At 29.7% G+C, this 16005-nt stretch overlaps 1 protein-coding gene across 1 annotated transcript; it reads right to left on the reverse strand.

Annotated features, from left to right (window-relative positions):
* Positions 1 to 3004: 3004 nt before the first annotated feature.
* Positions 3005 to 7337, reverse strand: LOC114744216 (probable disease resistance protein At4g27220). The gene is made up of 4 exons (XM_028932413.1): positions 7281 to 7337; positions 4373 to 7135; positions 3259 to 3849; positions 3005 to 3046 (listed from the first exon to the last, which is right to left on the reverse strand). Exons 1-4 carry the CDS (start codon positions 7335 to 7337, stop codon positions 3005 to 3007), a joined length of 3453 nt encoding a protein of 1150 aa, XP_028788246.1.
* Positions 7338 to 16005: the final 8668 nt, after the last annotated feature.

Genomic DNA, 16005 nt, shown 5'->3' on the forward strand with positions numbered 1-16005 from the left:
GGAACAATAATTCTTATTATCAACTTGAGCATCTCCCTCATGTGTTGTGATGCACTTCAGTTTATGACATTCACTGATTGTCAAACTTTCCAACGAAATTGTTGAGGCCGCAATGGAGAGAGTTGACAGTGATAATATGTTCCCACATTCCCATAGTTTTATTTTCCTTACATTCTTCAATGATTGCACCAAAAGGCTTTGAGCTGCGTGGCAAAGAAAAACTCCACATGTGGATGGATCTAATTCCTATAAACACAAATCAATGCGTAATAAATCAAGAAAATAAATCATTCTTATTCCAAAACAAACAATATATAAAATTTAAATATACATCAATACATAATAAGATTTGGGATGCATGAAAAGGAGGAACTCCATCTGTAAATGAATTTAATTCCTACAAACACAAATCTTTAAAAAGTTATATCTATCACCAACAGAATAAATCACTCTTATTTTAAAATAAACAATATGCAAGATTGGAATATATAATAATACATAATAAATCAATGATATTTTTTTTGCTCAAAAAAATCAAAGATATTTTTAACAACAACAATTAGTAAAATAAATTATTCTTATTCCAAAACAAACAATCAGCGAAGATTTATTGGAAGAAAACAATCAGTGAAGATTTGAGTATGTAAATTTTTTATGTAGTCATATCATATACGACAAATAATATCAAAGAAAACAAAAACTTAATTCAACTCTTTATGAGCTGCCTTACGCCCCATTCCATTTGGTAACTTGTTAATAAAAATTACATAAAATGCTTATAATGGGGAAAAAAATCTTTTCAATTTAAAATGATTATTGCCTGTGTTTGTCTTATTGCGTCCGACATATATAGATAAAGATTGGAATTTGTAAAAGATTTGCAATTCGACCCATATGTTTTATTTAATATTAAGGTGGTCCATACAGTTTCATTAAATAAATAATTAAATTATCATCATACGTAAGTAGCAGTAGTTAATAACAGAACACAGCACATTAAGTGAAATTATGTTACGTTGACGTCAATAAGGCACTCAAAGCTTGAGATATATTTCATCTGACATTTTGAAATCATTAAGACCAAATTAATGCTACTTAATAAACAATGAATCTAAAAGCTGAATTGAGCCGGAAGAAAAATGCTTAACATATAAAGACAGTCATAATAATTTCATTTTGATCAAATAATAGTCCATATGTAATTACCATTATCAAAACAGAACAAATCATATGAACAGAAGTTAAAGAGAGTGTACCTCTGAAGTCATCAAATTCACCATGTCATAATCATCGAAAGATTTAATGCTACAATTGCACAGCTCAACATTCTGAAGAGATGCCAGATCCATCTTATAATTCTTAGCACAAATGCTTTTGATCTTTGGCGCATCTTCAATGTGCAGGGTCGCCAAAGCAGGGAGATCAAAATGCCGCTCTTCATTTTCCTGATCTTGCTGGTAGTTCCCAACAATATATTTTAGTTCAGGAACTTCCGTGATAGTCAAAGACTTCAATTTTTTAAGACCACCAGATATTGATGATTGAAATACAAATTCCAACTCCCTGCAATACTCAATTTCCAGATTCTCTAGTGTTGGGAAAATGGAACAATAACTCTTATTATCAACTTGAGCATCTCCCTCATGTGTTGTGATGCACTTCAGTTTATCACATTTCCGTATTCTCAAATTTTTCAATGAAATTGTTGAGGCCACAACGGATAGATTTGACAGTGATATTATGTTCTCACATTCTTCAAGTTCAATTTCCCTTACATTCTTCAATGATTGCACCAAAAGGCTTTGAGCTGCGTGGGAAGGAAAAACTCCACATGTGGATGGATCTAATTCCTATAAACACAAATCTTTAGAAAGCTATATTTATCGCCAAGAAAATAAATCAATCTTATTCCAAAATAAACAACATATAAAATTTAAATATACGTTAATACATAATAAATCAAAATGTTTTAAGCAAAACATCAATCGCTAAAATAAATTTATTATATCTCTTTTTGTCATATATTCATCGTCTTTCTTGAGTCCAACCCTTTGAATTATTGTGCTCCATTCTAACATTCTAATTTATAATGGCTTGACTATCAACTGATCTAAAAGCTTGCTATATTAGAATATTCATAAATGATTGTGTCAAATTAATATATGTTTCAATTCACAATGACAATATGATCACGTATTTATAAATTAATATAATTTGCTGTGTAATATGCTCATTCTTAAATGTTTGTCCTCGTCGGCCCTTTTGAGTTATAAAGCCGCATTTGGTTAATATTAATAAACAAGCAATTAATGTAAAAGGATTAGCATATTAGAAAATCCATAAATAATTGTATTTTTTGTATCAAAATAATTAATGTTTGTATGTAAAAAATGACATTTAAGCATCTTCTATAAACATTTTTTAACCAAAGAATCTCCTATAAATATTAATTATATAAAGGACTGTGAATTTTAAAAAAGTCAAATATTGACCACACTCCTTGGTTGAAATCAAAAGTTTTGTTGAGATGATTTTCTCACTACTCGACATTAATTTTTTTAATGCTGCTATTTTCAATGTTTTCAATACTTTTATCTATTTACTACTCTTTTTAATGCTTTCAATACAAAAGAAACTAAATGTTGAAAACATCGAAGTTGAGTAATTGGGGAAAAGAAAAGAAAAGAAATTTAGGTATTAAAAAACTGGAAATATGAATATTGAAAATATTAAAAACAAGAATTGAAGTGGTTAAATTTATCTACTTAAACAATGAAGAATATAGAAAAGAATCAATATAAAACATTAATTCTAACCAATAATCTTAATCCTTTTTTGAAACTTTTAAAATTCATGGTCATTAACAAAAAATATTTATGAAGTGTTTCACTGTATCCGTGATATATTTCTTTTTGACACCTAAGATCTACATACGCACACAGTTAAATTTTCAAGTGATATTTGTAGACACGCATGAAATCTAGAAAACCAGCACATCATGTAGTCAATTTTCATCTGACTGTATTTTTACACTCTCTTTATCCAACTATAATTTCAAGAAATTTTGCAAACTAAGTATCAATCACACGCAAAAAATTTTATGAAGTGTTTTCAAACCTCATTTTTTTTATATTTCACTTTTGAGTAAGGATATCAATAGAGAACAAACAACTTCAAGTCAAAAGGAGAGCATTACTCGGGGCCTTGCCCTTTTCTATAACCACAGAAGGGGGGGGGGGGGGAGAGAGAGAGCATTACCTTTGTGGTATTCAAATTCAGTTGTGCTTTGTCTGAACAAACGTGTGGTAGAGATGGTGACACTATTTTATAATTCATGGGACCAATGTCGATGAACTTAGGTACTTTCTCTAAACAGAGGACCTCCAAAGCAGGGAGATCAAAGTGCCACTCGTCATTTTGATTTTGATCAGATAAACGATGCTGATGCTGGTATTTCTGAATGACATATGTTAGCTTAGGAGCACCTTCAATAGTCAAGGACTTTAAATTCTTAATTTCTATAGATATTGCAGACAGAAATAAAAATTCCAAGTCCCTGCACCGTGAGATATAAAGTTTCTGTAACTTTGGGAAAATGGAACTACAGTTGATTTGATCTTTATAATCATCCTCCTCGCTCGTTACCAAGTGCTTTAGCCCATCATAACCCCTGATTGTCATCTCTTCCCATGATATCACTGATGCCATGGATAAAGTGAACAAAGTTGATAGTGAATTTGAAGAGAGATATGCAAGTTCCATCTTCCTGATATGACCAACAACATGGAGTGCTAGTTGCCTCCCAAGTGTAGGAGCATTATCAATCCATTTCTTAGATGCAAGTAATCCCTTCAAAAAGACATTGTTGTTTACGCAATCGTAATGCTCATAGATATCTAAACAAGGAAAATAACTTAGAGGTAATGAATATTTCTGTTGTAGTAGATTATGTGTAATTTGGTTGAAATCTGGGAAACTATCATTATCCGATTATAATTTCAAAAAATTCAACAAAGATATATCATAAATTGTTTATGTGCTAAGCATTGTTAACTATATTTCTTGTAATAAAAGGCATGTGTGTATGCGCATGAATATGTTTATGTATGTGTATTTTTACCCAGGAACAATTGTTATAACAAGACGTATTTACAAAATCTTGTTACAGATTCAGTCAATCATGCACATACAGGTACTTTAAATAATGCATCGTACCAAGGATCATAATAAATATTTTTAACACTCACACCTTATTTTATTTAATTGTAAATCATTTTTCTTTTTGAAATAATTAACAATGTATAATTCACAAGAGAGAGACTTGAATGTAAAAAGAAATCTGAACATAAATAGAGAAGCGAGCTGATCATACCCGTGAGATTTCTTCGTCAAGCAATCTCCCCGTAGAAACAGCAACATCAGCCTCTTCACTTGTGGCCTTTGATTTAAAACAACATACTTGACCCCAAGAAAAAGAATGTATCTTGCTGCTTTGAGGTGTGGGTGCTAGCCGTTGTGGTGACGAAGAGGTGGATTTTTCATACTCCCTGAAAACACCAACCAGACTTGATAGACTAAGAAGATGCATTCTTTCCGGAGAGGGGAGCATAACATTGACCTCTTGGAACTTATCAAATATATATTTCAACTTCTTGCACTGCTGTATGATTATTCTTTCCAGAGGCCATCCACCTTGAAGGATTGGCAATATTATTTCTAAATTGTCACACCTATCAATTTCAAGAATTTTAAACTTTGGAAACAGAGTGTCGTAGCTCTTTTGATCATTGTCACCATCACCACCAACTATTTCCCCTCTTGAACTCTTATCTTCTACAATGCATTCCAATGCATCACATCCCTCAATGTTCAACTCTTCTAACTGTAAAAGCCTTTGAGCAGTGGATGGGAGGAAAATTGACGTCAGCTTTGGACACCCGTTCAGTTTCAAGGTCCTCAGATGACACAGGTTATAGTGGCCATTAAATAATATATTGCTTAGTCCCATTTCAGAAAGATATAGTCCAACTAAATTGGAAAAAGCATTCTTCACATCAAGATGATTGTTCGCAACATCAATGAGACATCGCATGTCACGCCAAGAATCCAATTGAAGAATGATCAAGTCAGTCATGCCTTTGTTGTCTACTGGAACAATATCAGGGACAAGATTTTTCTGTTTTGTTTCTCCATGACCTTCTAACATGAGAAGCTCAGCTGTTTTAACAAGTTGTTTAAATGTTGCCTCAGAGATGAAATGCCTTAAATAACTTGGCTTAAAGCATCTTGACAGGGAACCACATTGCTCAAAATAATTTAAAAATTCATCCTGACCATGACAAGATATTTGATATATCTGTAATGTATGAAAAGATGCACATTTCACATGAGAAATTGTATTTGCTATTTCCTCCTCATCATACTCATTATTCAAAAAATTCAACTCCTCTAGATTTGGGCATGCTTCAATCAATTCAAAAGGATTACTCATAGTGATTTTACAATTTTCTATCCTTAAGAATCTCAACTTCTCTAGCCCAAAATTTTCTCCAGGCTTAATAATTGAACAATCATGGAACCATAGACTCTCAAGATTTGGTAACCCTCCCAACATAAAGATGCTGTTGCATAATTCAAAATTTCCTATTATGAGAGTTCGAATATTTTGTAATGACTGAATTGATGAAAATAGTAATTGAGCTGAAATTCGATTGTCAGCTGCACTCAATAGAAACCAAACTTTGAGCCTTTTCATCACTGTAAAGAACATATCAGGGACTTCCAAATCCTCCGAGTTATCTAGAACCCAAAGTAAAACCTCAAGGTTTCTACCATCAAAGTGTCTTGGAAAAGAATTGCTTTTCCAAAATAAACATTGCAAGCCCTCTTTAGGCGGTTTAGATTCAATGACAGATTGAACATCCTTTTCTCCTATTGATAAGGCTACTTCATGAATCAAATCATGCATCTTTACACATTCCCTCTCCGCATTCAATAATAAAGAAGAATCTAGGAGTTCCACTATAGCATCAAGTACTTTTCTTCTTCTTTCATTGTAGTCATCAGCTTCCTCAAAAGGACCCATTCCCACACCAATTCTGATTAAAAACTCCATAGGAATCTCAAAATCTTCGCGGAATAGGGAAGATATCAATAAGAGCCTTTTGGATTTTTTATTTTTCAAATTATCATAGCTCAATTTCAAACCTTCATAGACCCCTTTTAAATCATCATCACGAACCTTAAATATTGACTCACCTCTTTGCAAGTTCCTCAACGCTTCCTTCCAAACTAAAGAAGGTCGCCCTTTTAATGATCTTGCTACAGCTACAATTACAACTGGTACTCCATGGCAATGGTCCACAATATTTTGTGCCAAACTCTCCAAAGTAGAGGAGCTATTAGTATGCTCGAGGAAAAGTGACAATGCTTCCTTATCAGTCAATTTATGTAGATCAATGATCCCTTGACAATCCATTTTTGTACAAATCTCTTTGCTCCGGGTGGTTATCAATATAGTGCAACCCTTGTGCAAGTGGCGAGGAGGAATCCCCAACTCTTTCGTGAGATTAAACTCCATCCACACGTCATCTAGCACTATAAGAAGTTTTTCATTTAATGCTTTGATTTTGGCCAATATTTTATCATGGAGTACTTCTTCTGCTCCATTCTTTAATTCCAAACCCAAATTCCTAGCAATTTCACCTTGAAGCTCTTTGAACTCTGGACGCTTAGAGACAACAAGAAAGATGACTTTTCCGAATATGGATCCTTCTAATTCAGCACCTACTTTTGTTGCCATCGAGGTTTTGCCTGTTCCCCCCAAGCCTTGCAATCCAATCATATTGTTTTCTTCATCTTCTAGTGCCTTTTTAAGTTCTTTAAATATTGACTTTCTGCTCTCAAAATGCATGAAATTTTCCAAGCAATGATATTTTATACCTGGAAGATTAGTTGGACCTGCCACTATATCAAAGTTACTTCTCTCTAGAAGTTTGTCAATATCTAGAGTTCGTTTTGCCAAGTCTTTGCCTTTTTGATATTGACGCCAGCAATTAATACACAAGTCATTAAAGCAATTCTCTTTCTTAGTGTCAGCATCAATGAGTTCTTCAGCTTCACGTGTCCAGTAGTGCTACAGATGTGACAATAGCAACACCCCTAGCTTGATCAATTCTTCTCCTTACATCTTTGAGTTTTGCATTCAATCTTTCCTCTGCGTGCTTATACTTTTGAACATAACTATTGAAGCAACATAAATATTGAGCTTCATTTTTCACCAAGTTCACTAAACTTTGGGCTTCGTTCTCTACAAGTTTAGCAGGGATGCCATCCATCTAACATGGAAATAAAGTTAATGTTATTCTCTCTTTCTATCTTCATTTAAGTTGTGAAATACCGACATAATGATTTTAATAAGATGATAAATGAAGGAAACTAACTAAAAAAGGAGCAAAATATATACTAATTTGGTATTTAGTATAATCATCTTAGAAAGTAAAATACATGAAGATGAATCTAAAAGAAATTCACTACAGGTCATATATTATGACTCAATGAATGCATTTTGAAGCTGGATTTGGGTAGTGGTTTTAAATCGGAAGTCACTTAGACTACATTAAAAGTTGCTATTTGAAGGAATGGCTTAATGGACCGTGAGAGTAGGGAACCACGTGATACGGAAGAAAGGAGAGACAATAGTTTCATAAAAATAGGCAAACGACCCCCTAATCTTTGACATCTCATGTGTTGTACCTAAATCATGCCAATCCTATTAGTAACCACCAATATTTTTGACTTAGTTTGTGTATCATACTTAGCAAAACCCTTTCATAATCATCATCTCAGAAACTTCTTCATAAAGGCATGAATAAATCATCCTTTGATCTTTCACCACCAATCTTCTAAGGCTTCAACTTTAGGAAGAGAAGCAAAAATGGAAGTATTCATCAGGAGACGAAATTCAAAATCTTGGAGATTATCCAATATGGCTATACACCTCCATTTATGAAACCAGCCAAGGGTGCCTTTGTGGATAAGCCAAAAGACTTTGGGATGATAATATATGTTGTTTGCATTGCTCATTTACTTTAGCGCACTCTACTGTTACTCCAGCTCTCAGCTCTAGTCTCTCTTCACTTCTCATTTGCTTTTGTAGATCGGTCCCTGCCTCTTACTAATTGCTTTGATTGAGTTTTTTTTTACTACCTCTGGAAGAGACGATTCCAACAACACCCGAATTGTACGTGAAATGCCTAATACATGTAGCATGACGAATCAATTTTGACACTAATGATAATACATGCCTACTAAAAGGAGCCCCGATCCTAGCCATCTCTAAGGGCCTGTTTGGTTGGAGGAGATGGTGAGGGAGGGGAGGAAAAATGAGCCCATTCTCCCATTTGGTTAGAAATGTTAGAGAGGAAGGGAGAAAAAATTCCCCCTCTCCTCCGTCACCTTTTTTTGTTTTAGCTCTCCTCCAAATTAAAGTTTTTTTAGAGGGAAGCTCAATTCTTAGGCCATTTTACCCTCTTACTTTTTTTATATTTCATTAATACCCATAAAAAATAAAAAATGTATTATTATAATTTCAAATAAAAATACATTAGTGTAAATAAAAATATATATTATTATAATGAAAAATATATTATAATAAACATTAATTTAATAAAAATATTATTATGGTGAAAAATTATATTATTATAAATTAATTAGTTTTTAAAAAATATTATTATTAACTAAAATATGTTTTAAAGCACGAAGGAAAAAGCATAGCCAAAGGAGAACAAAAATTTCATTTTTTAAAAAACAAAGTAAATTTGCTAATTTGATTATTTAAAATATATTATTATGCTAATTAGAATAAAAATTCACAGTACCAATTGTTTAATACACATATTGATATAACAATATTACATTTTTATTAAACTATGTAATTTGAATTAGGATGTAAATTAATTTATGTAATATATAAATAAAAATAAAAATTAATATGTGAGGGTAAAATGATAAATTGACTATTACTATCCTTCTCCTCCTTCTCTTGAATTAAACAAAAGATCGGTAAACATCTTTCCCTCTCCTCTTTAATCAAACCAAGCAAGGTAAAGTTAATGATGTAAAACGAGAAGAGCGAAGAGGAAGGAAAGAGATCAAAAAGAGTAAAGAAGGGAAAATAGATAATAGAGAAGAGGAAACAAGCCAAGAGAAGACGATAACTGCAATATCATTCAATAATCAAGTCTGCAATATACTGAAAAGCCTAAATCTAATTATGCTATAACAATAATAAAAATAAAAATAATAACTAATCCTACTAAAAAAATACTAAGCTACTAATAAATTATATCTACATAAATCATAAAATGATAATAAATCCAAATAAATCAAATATCCTAAAAATAGAATAACTTATATATATTTTTTCATATTCTGTCAATTAAAACCTCTCCCATCCTCCCCTCAAACTAAACAGGCCCTAAAAGGTGCTCCTCCCCATATTTCGGCAAGAAGAGAAGTAATGCAAGGTGAAAGAAAAAAGTCCAAGTAAGACTAGGACAGGAGCCCCGTACGAACAGTTTAACAAGTTTTAGAATATCACATTTGCTTTTGTTCTTTTGTTGTGTTACATATATAACACACTTCGTAATAGAAGTCATCATCAAAATGCTAAAAGTATGATTAATTTTAAAAATAGAATTGATATATATTTATATTTATATATATATATATCAAAAGCGTAGGGAAAATAACAATAGAGACATAAAGATGGTATAAAAATAATAAGGAGAAACACTAGCAAATTAGATTACGAGTATATCCTTACCTTTTTTTTTTGGCGAAATTTTAGTCCCCTGAATTATACAAGAAGTCCAATCCTGCCAACCAAAAATATACAAAAGAATTCGTTAAATGAGAAATATTATTGATAGAAAATACATAATAAGTCTGAGATGAAAGTGATTAAAAATTAATTTCTTCACATAATATCATTTGGGATCAAAAGGAAATACGCATCTCTTATAATTAAAACTATGCAAAAAAAAAAAGTCATAATGTATATTAATCAAATTTTCATATGAATAGGTCATACCAAAGGAAAAAGTAGCAAAGTTACTGACTTGGATATTAATATTGTGTTGGTTGGTTGTTTGTGTGATTGATTGTCATGATTGTTTGAGTTAAATTTTATGGTTGAACATGTAATATAGAGAATGAGATCTAGCTATGAGTGCCAAAAAAAAAACGGCATTATATATATATATATATATATATATATAAATACATGAGCAAAATATATATAAAATAAAATATATATAATTCATTCTATGCAAGAAAATCTAGAAAAGTATAAAAGAGCTTGTCTAAGACATATTTAAAGCTTAGAGATATTATTAAAATTAAATTGCCTAAAAATGAATTATTGGCCAAAAAACCTATTTTCGGATGAAATTTTGAAAAAAAAAAAAGAAGAAAATAATTTATAAAATTACTCAAAGTCTTGAAAATTGGGGCAACATTATAACAGATTATTTGAGGATTTGGATATATTATGGAAGAGGTCTATTTTTCCAAAAATAGTTTACATGATTTTAAAACTAATTTATATGAGAATTAAGGTCCTATTTTCTTAAATAATTCAAGAAAAAATAGTTTTAAAAAAATCAAAGTCTTGATTTGGCCCAAAAATTTTATAGAAATTATTTTATGAGGCTAACAATTAAATGGAGTGTGGATGGCAAAACATTTTACAAAATGTCCCAGAATATTTAGCGCTTAAATTCCAATAAAGTAAGGTTTCAATGGTAAATTTAATACACAAAGCATGAAAATCTTTTAGGGCCAGGCTTGGGCCCAATTTAAAAGATAAAGGTCATGTCTTATCCTGATATTAAGAAGAGGATTTTTTTTTTGGACCAAGAAGAAGAGGTGAATTCTTGATGTGGGTCTCACAAGTATCAAAATAATTATTTAAATTCAAGCTATGTTGTAAAATGAGAAGAAATAAAAAAAAAAACTAGAGTATAAAGGAAACTAAGAAATAGAGAAGATAATGGCTTTTTTTCTCATTCACTTTATTTCACGATGCAAATACTTTATACATAGCCTCTATTTATAGGTCTTCAAATATTAAAGTCCTATACGGGGGTTACAAAAGAATAAAGAACATCATAATACCATTAACAATAAGAAACTATATCTTTTATTTAAAATGATAATTATATACATTGGTAATAGAAAAGTCCTCTATATACTTCTTCAGTCCTTAATATAAGACATCTTTAACTAATTTGATTAGATTAAGAAGGTTAGGTAAGTTAGTTAATTATAAGAAATATGACATGTTTTTTCTAAAATACCATGATCATCTTTCTTAATATCCTTCCTCGCTCACATATTTGATTATAGTTAAGGGAGTATCTATAAGGGTAATTTAGAAAAAATTGATAAATATGAGAAATAAGTATTATATTTAGGACCTGAATTAACTTAACAATTAGCTTCTATTTTAAGGACCAGAAGAGTATTTTATTTTTGGGATCACAAGCTTTATGCTACACACTTCTCCTTTGTTTCCCAATATCATTCAATTTTAGTTTTGATAAAATTAGACGAACGTTGTTGTATAAGAATAACAAAAAGTATTTTATGGTCATTAGTAAAAAGTTATAACCCAAAAATCTCACAAATATATCAACATAACATTAAAAGAAACAAGATAAAGATATATTACCTTAAAAAATCGATGAAGAATAACCAATAAAGAGAACAATAAGAAGACTATTACGCAAATCTGTCAATCAGAAACACACAAAATTTAGTATTTACAATTATTTATAATGAAAATGTTTAATGCCGGTTTGGACAAAATTTAAAGCACAAATTTCTTTCTCCAGGCATCAAATTTCAACCATCAAATTAAGTCTTATCTTACATGATGCAAATTGCAAAATAAAAGTAATCTTATAAATATAAAATTCTCAAAATGATTGTATATATTAAAATTGTAAACCATGTCGTAATTGATAGTCCCGACCAGTTATATAGCAAGAGACAATATAAGCATTAACATGAAATGAAACGTGATATAATATATTCTTACCCTTTTTTGGTGAGATTTCAATGTTGTTGGACAAAGAGACCTCCTTTTCACTTTTCTTTTTCTTTTTTTTTTTCTTTTTTTAAAATTTGGCGCAAACTAAAGTGATAAAAAGAAAAATGAAAAGATTCTTAGCAGGAGTGAAACACAAAATCTGCCAAACGTAAACACATAAAAATTAGTAATAGAAAAAGAAAAGTTGATAAAAAATTACCAATCAAGTATGAGATATAAAAAGATGCTATACAGCCTTTGGCATCCTCACAAATTTAATTTAAAAAATTAAGAATTTGTGGATATTAAGAATAATTATGAGCTGTTAACATTTCTCTTGCCAGAATGAGCTTTTAACATTTCTCATGCTAGATTTTGTAAAGATAATTGGATATAATCAATTTAGTTTTCATTCGTGCCGTTTGTTTCCACTGTTAATTCAGATGATTTTTTGCTTTCTTTATATGTGATTGTAATTCTTCATTTTTCTTGTATATTTAATATGAAAAAGAATCACGCAGAGCAATGTATTCTTGTACTATTTGGCTAATAAAAATGGAGAACACTTGGGATACTTGAAACATTAAAAATAGGTAAACTGAATGTACATGCACACAGACACAGACACACACACAAACACACATCTTATAATGTGCTATACGTGTACATATATATATATGTTGATCATGAAATTACTAATAATTGTAGAATTAATATAAAGAAGAATAAAATTAAAAAAAATGATCATATTCATACCCACATATTTTTTAAAAAAGCTCTTCATAATGCACAAAATTTATAACATATTTAGGTTTGACCGTAAAAATATTTATAATATATAATGGGCGATATTATAATTATTGCAGGATATTGATTAGAATTAGCGAAAAGCTAAGTGCAAACCAATTATATATTAAGAGACACAAAACTATGAAATTATAACAAGATAAAAAATTAAAATCAAAATAAATACTCACCTTTTGGTAGAGATTTCAATGTTGTTTAACAAAAGAAGAGTGCGTACAATATATATATATATATATATAGATATTAAATAGGAAATCGCAAATAAAAACCCCAAAAAATATAAAATTGCAATGTTTTAAATATAAATTAGTAAATGTTGTGTAAAAGATCAAATTGTCCTCTGAAAATAGCAATTAAACTATTGACAATGGCAAGTACAGTATTGAAAATTACAAATTAAGTATTTCAAATAGCAAAATTTGTAGTTGAAATTATAATTTTATATTTTTAGGGTATTTATTTGCGATTTTTCCTGTTTAAATTAGATATAAGCCATCAAAAATTAATAATTACTTAAAAAAGATATAATGCAAATATTTAATGTTGATTCGGATTAAAAGCGCAATCAAGCTTCAGAATAAAGACATAAATATGAATTTTATTTTCTTACATGTGTTATTATCACAAAAATATAATTTGATAATTAGAATGATGATAATCATATGAATTAACAGGCCAATCTAAATGCAATGTAATATCCGAGTATTCTACATAATTCTATGGGTTCACATGTAATAGGCATTACACTTGTCATATATTTCTCACAAAATTTTCATTTATTTATAGTGAAAATATATTTAAATTAGATATAAGTCAATAAAAGTTCATAAATGTTATAAAAAAAAAAGACATAATAAAAGTATGTAATGCGGCTTTGGAGCAAATTTAAAGCACAAATTTCTTCTTCTTTTTTTTCAAAGCATCAAATCTGAACCACCAAATTAAATCTTATTTTACGTAATGCAAAATAAAAGTAATCTTCCAAATATAAAGTTCTAAAATAATGATTGTATTATATATTAAAATGTTAAATAGTGTTATAATTGACAGTCCGGACTCCAGACCAGCAATATAGCAAAAAAAACAATTATGTAAGCATTAACATCAAATGAAACATGATGTAATACATTCTAACCTTCTTTTTTTTTTGTGAGATTTCAATGTTGTTGGACAAAGAGACCTCCTTTTACCCTTTTTTTTTTTCTTTTCAAATTTAGGCCAGAACAAAGTGATAAACAAAAGGATGAAAAGATTCTTCACAGCAAAGTAAAATCTGCCAAACATAAACACACAAAAATTAGTACTAGCAAAAATCAATTACATAATAAGTATGAGACATATGATATACAACATCTGCCATCTTCAAAAAATTAAATAATTAATTAAAGGTTGAGAATTTGTGGATCTTGAGAATAACTATGAGCTTTTTAACGTTTCTCATGTTAGGTTTTGTAAAGATATTCGGATATAGTCATTTTTTTTATTTAGGCCGTTTATTATTTCTATAATTAATTCTCGGATTATTTTTGCTTTCTTTATTCGGTTGTAATTCTTCATTTTTTGCTTGTAAATTTGTAAGTATGAAAAAGAATCAGAGTGAGTAAAGTATTTTATTAGTACTATAATATTGGCAATAAAAAATTGGAGAATATTTGGGATATTTGGAACATAAGAGAAAAAGGTAGCTTGAATGCATAAGATTATATGCCCAAATATATCCTTACAAAAGAAAAATGTCTTATATGTAGTGTGTGTGTGTGTCTTTTAATTTGATTATACATAGACTATGGAACATTAAATAATGATTGCAGAATTAATATCAGGAGGAATAAAAGGAAACGTTTTGAGAAAATTTGATCACCCATGTAGTTTTAAAAAAACTGTTCTTTGTGCACAAAATTTAGAACATCATGTTTAGGTTTTTGACCATAGAAACATTTATTGTACATAAAGGTCAACATTATAATTATTGGAAAATATTGATTATAATTAGCCAAAAGTGCAAGCCTATTATATATATTAAAAGGAAAAATCTATATGTAAAATTATAACACGATAAAAAAAACTTAAAATCAAAATAAATCCTAATCCTCACCTTTTTGTAGAGATTTCAATGTTGTTTAACAGAGAAATCTCTTTTTTTTTTTTAATATTTGAAGAGGAACAAAACAATGAACAGAAATTGAAAACTCGTCGCACAGGATGACAATAACTCAGAATCTGCCAAGCAAATGACCATAGAAGTTTTAGTTTTAAAATTTTAATGATATAAGAATCATTATAAATGCATAGGGCAAGAATTTCTTCCGATGCATGAGGGGAAAAAAGGCATAGGGCAAGAGACAAATTAAATTAATTATTTAAATGCCAGCCAATCATTTAAAGTGAGAATAATACGAATATAAGGCATATATGATCTATTTATGTTATTTTTTTCATCACATGATGTGAGTGTGTGATTTAATTTACAGATCCATTTACTTCAGAATATTCCTTATTCTTAATTTTAGTAACTTATAGCATAACAAATACTACCTCTGGTCAAAATGTAAGCATCAAAAAATTTAAATTATGCAATTCAAAAAATTTGTCAGAATTAATTAAAGATAATAAATTTGCAAAAGAATACAATTTATTTTTTTAAAATCCCATTATTTATTAAAAACAAGATAAGTGAGAAAGGGAATGAATGCCAAAAGAGATGAGAGAGGATGAGTGGAGAAAAAAAGATGATGGAAACATATAATTAATTAGGAGTAAAAATAGATAAATGTATTAAATGATCAGACAGATTTAAAGTGATGGTTATAAATAAAACCAAAGCCCTTAAAAAATTTGATGCTTCGAAAGGAGTAGATGATTAATCATGTTTCAGGTTACTATATATTGAGATTTCCTAGAATCACAAAATGCATTTTGTGAACATTAGTTCATTAAAACATAAAGTTACAACCCAAACTTGTCACTAAGATTTAAGTTTCCTACTGTAAGGATATATTTGCGGCGCACTCGTTGTAAACAGAAAATTCTTTATGCCATGAAAATAATTTGAATTATTTTTAAATTATCTTACCATAAGTTTCTTAAGTTAAAATTTTTCATTT

The sequence above is a fragment of the Neltuma alba genome, unplaced genomic scaffold (assembly GCF_004799145.2).
Source record: "Neltuma alba isolate B1F8T4 unplaced genomic scaffold, ASM479914v2 tig00004288_pilon, whole genome shotgun sequence".
In the NCBI taxonomy this organism is placed as follows: domain Eukaryota; kingdom Viridiplantae; phylum Streptophyta; class Magnoliopsida; order Fabales; family Fabaceae; genus Neltuma; species Neltuma alba.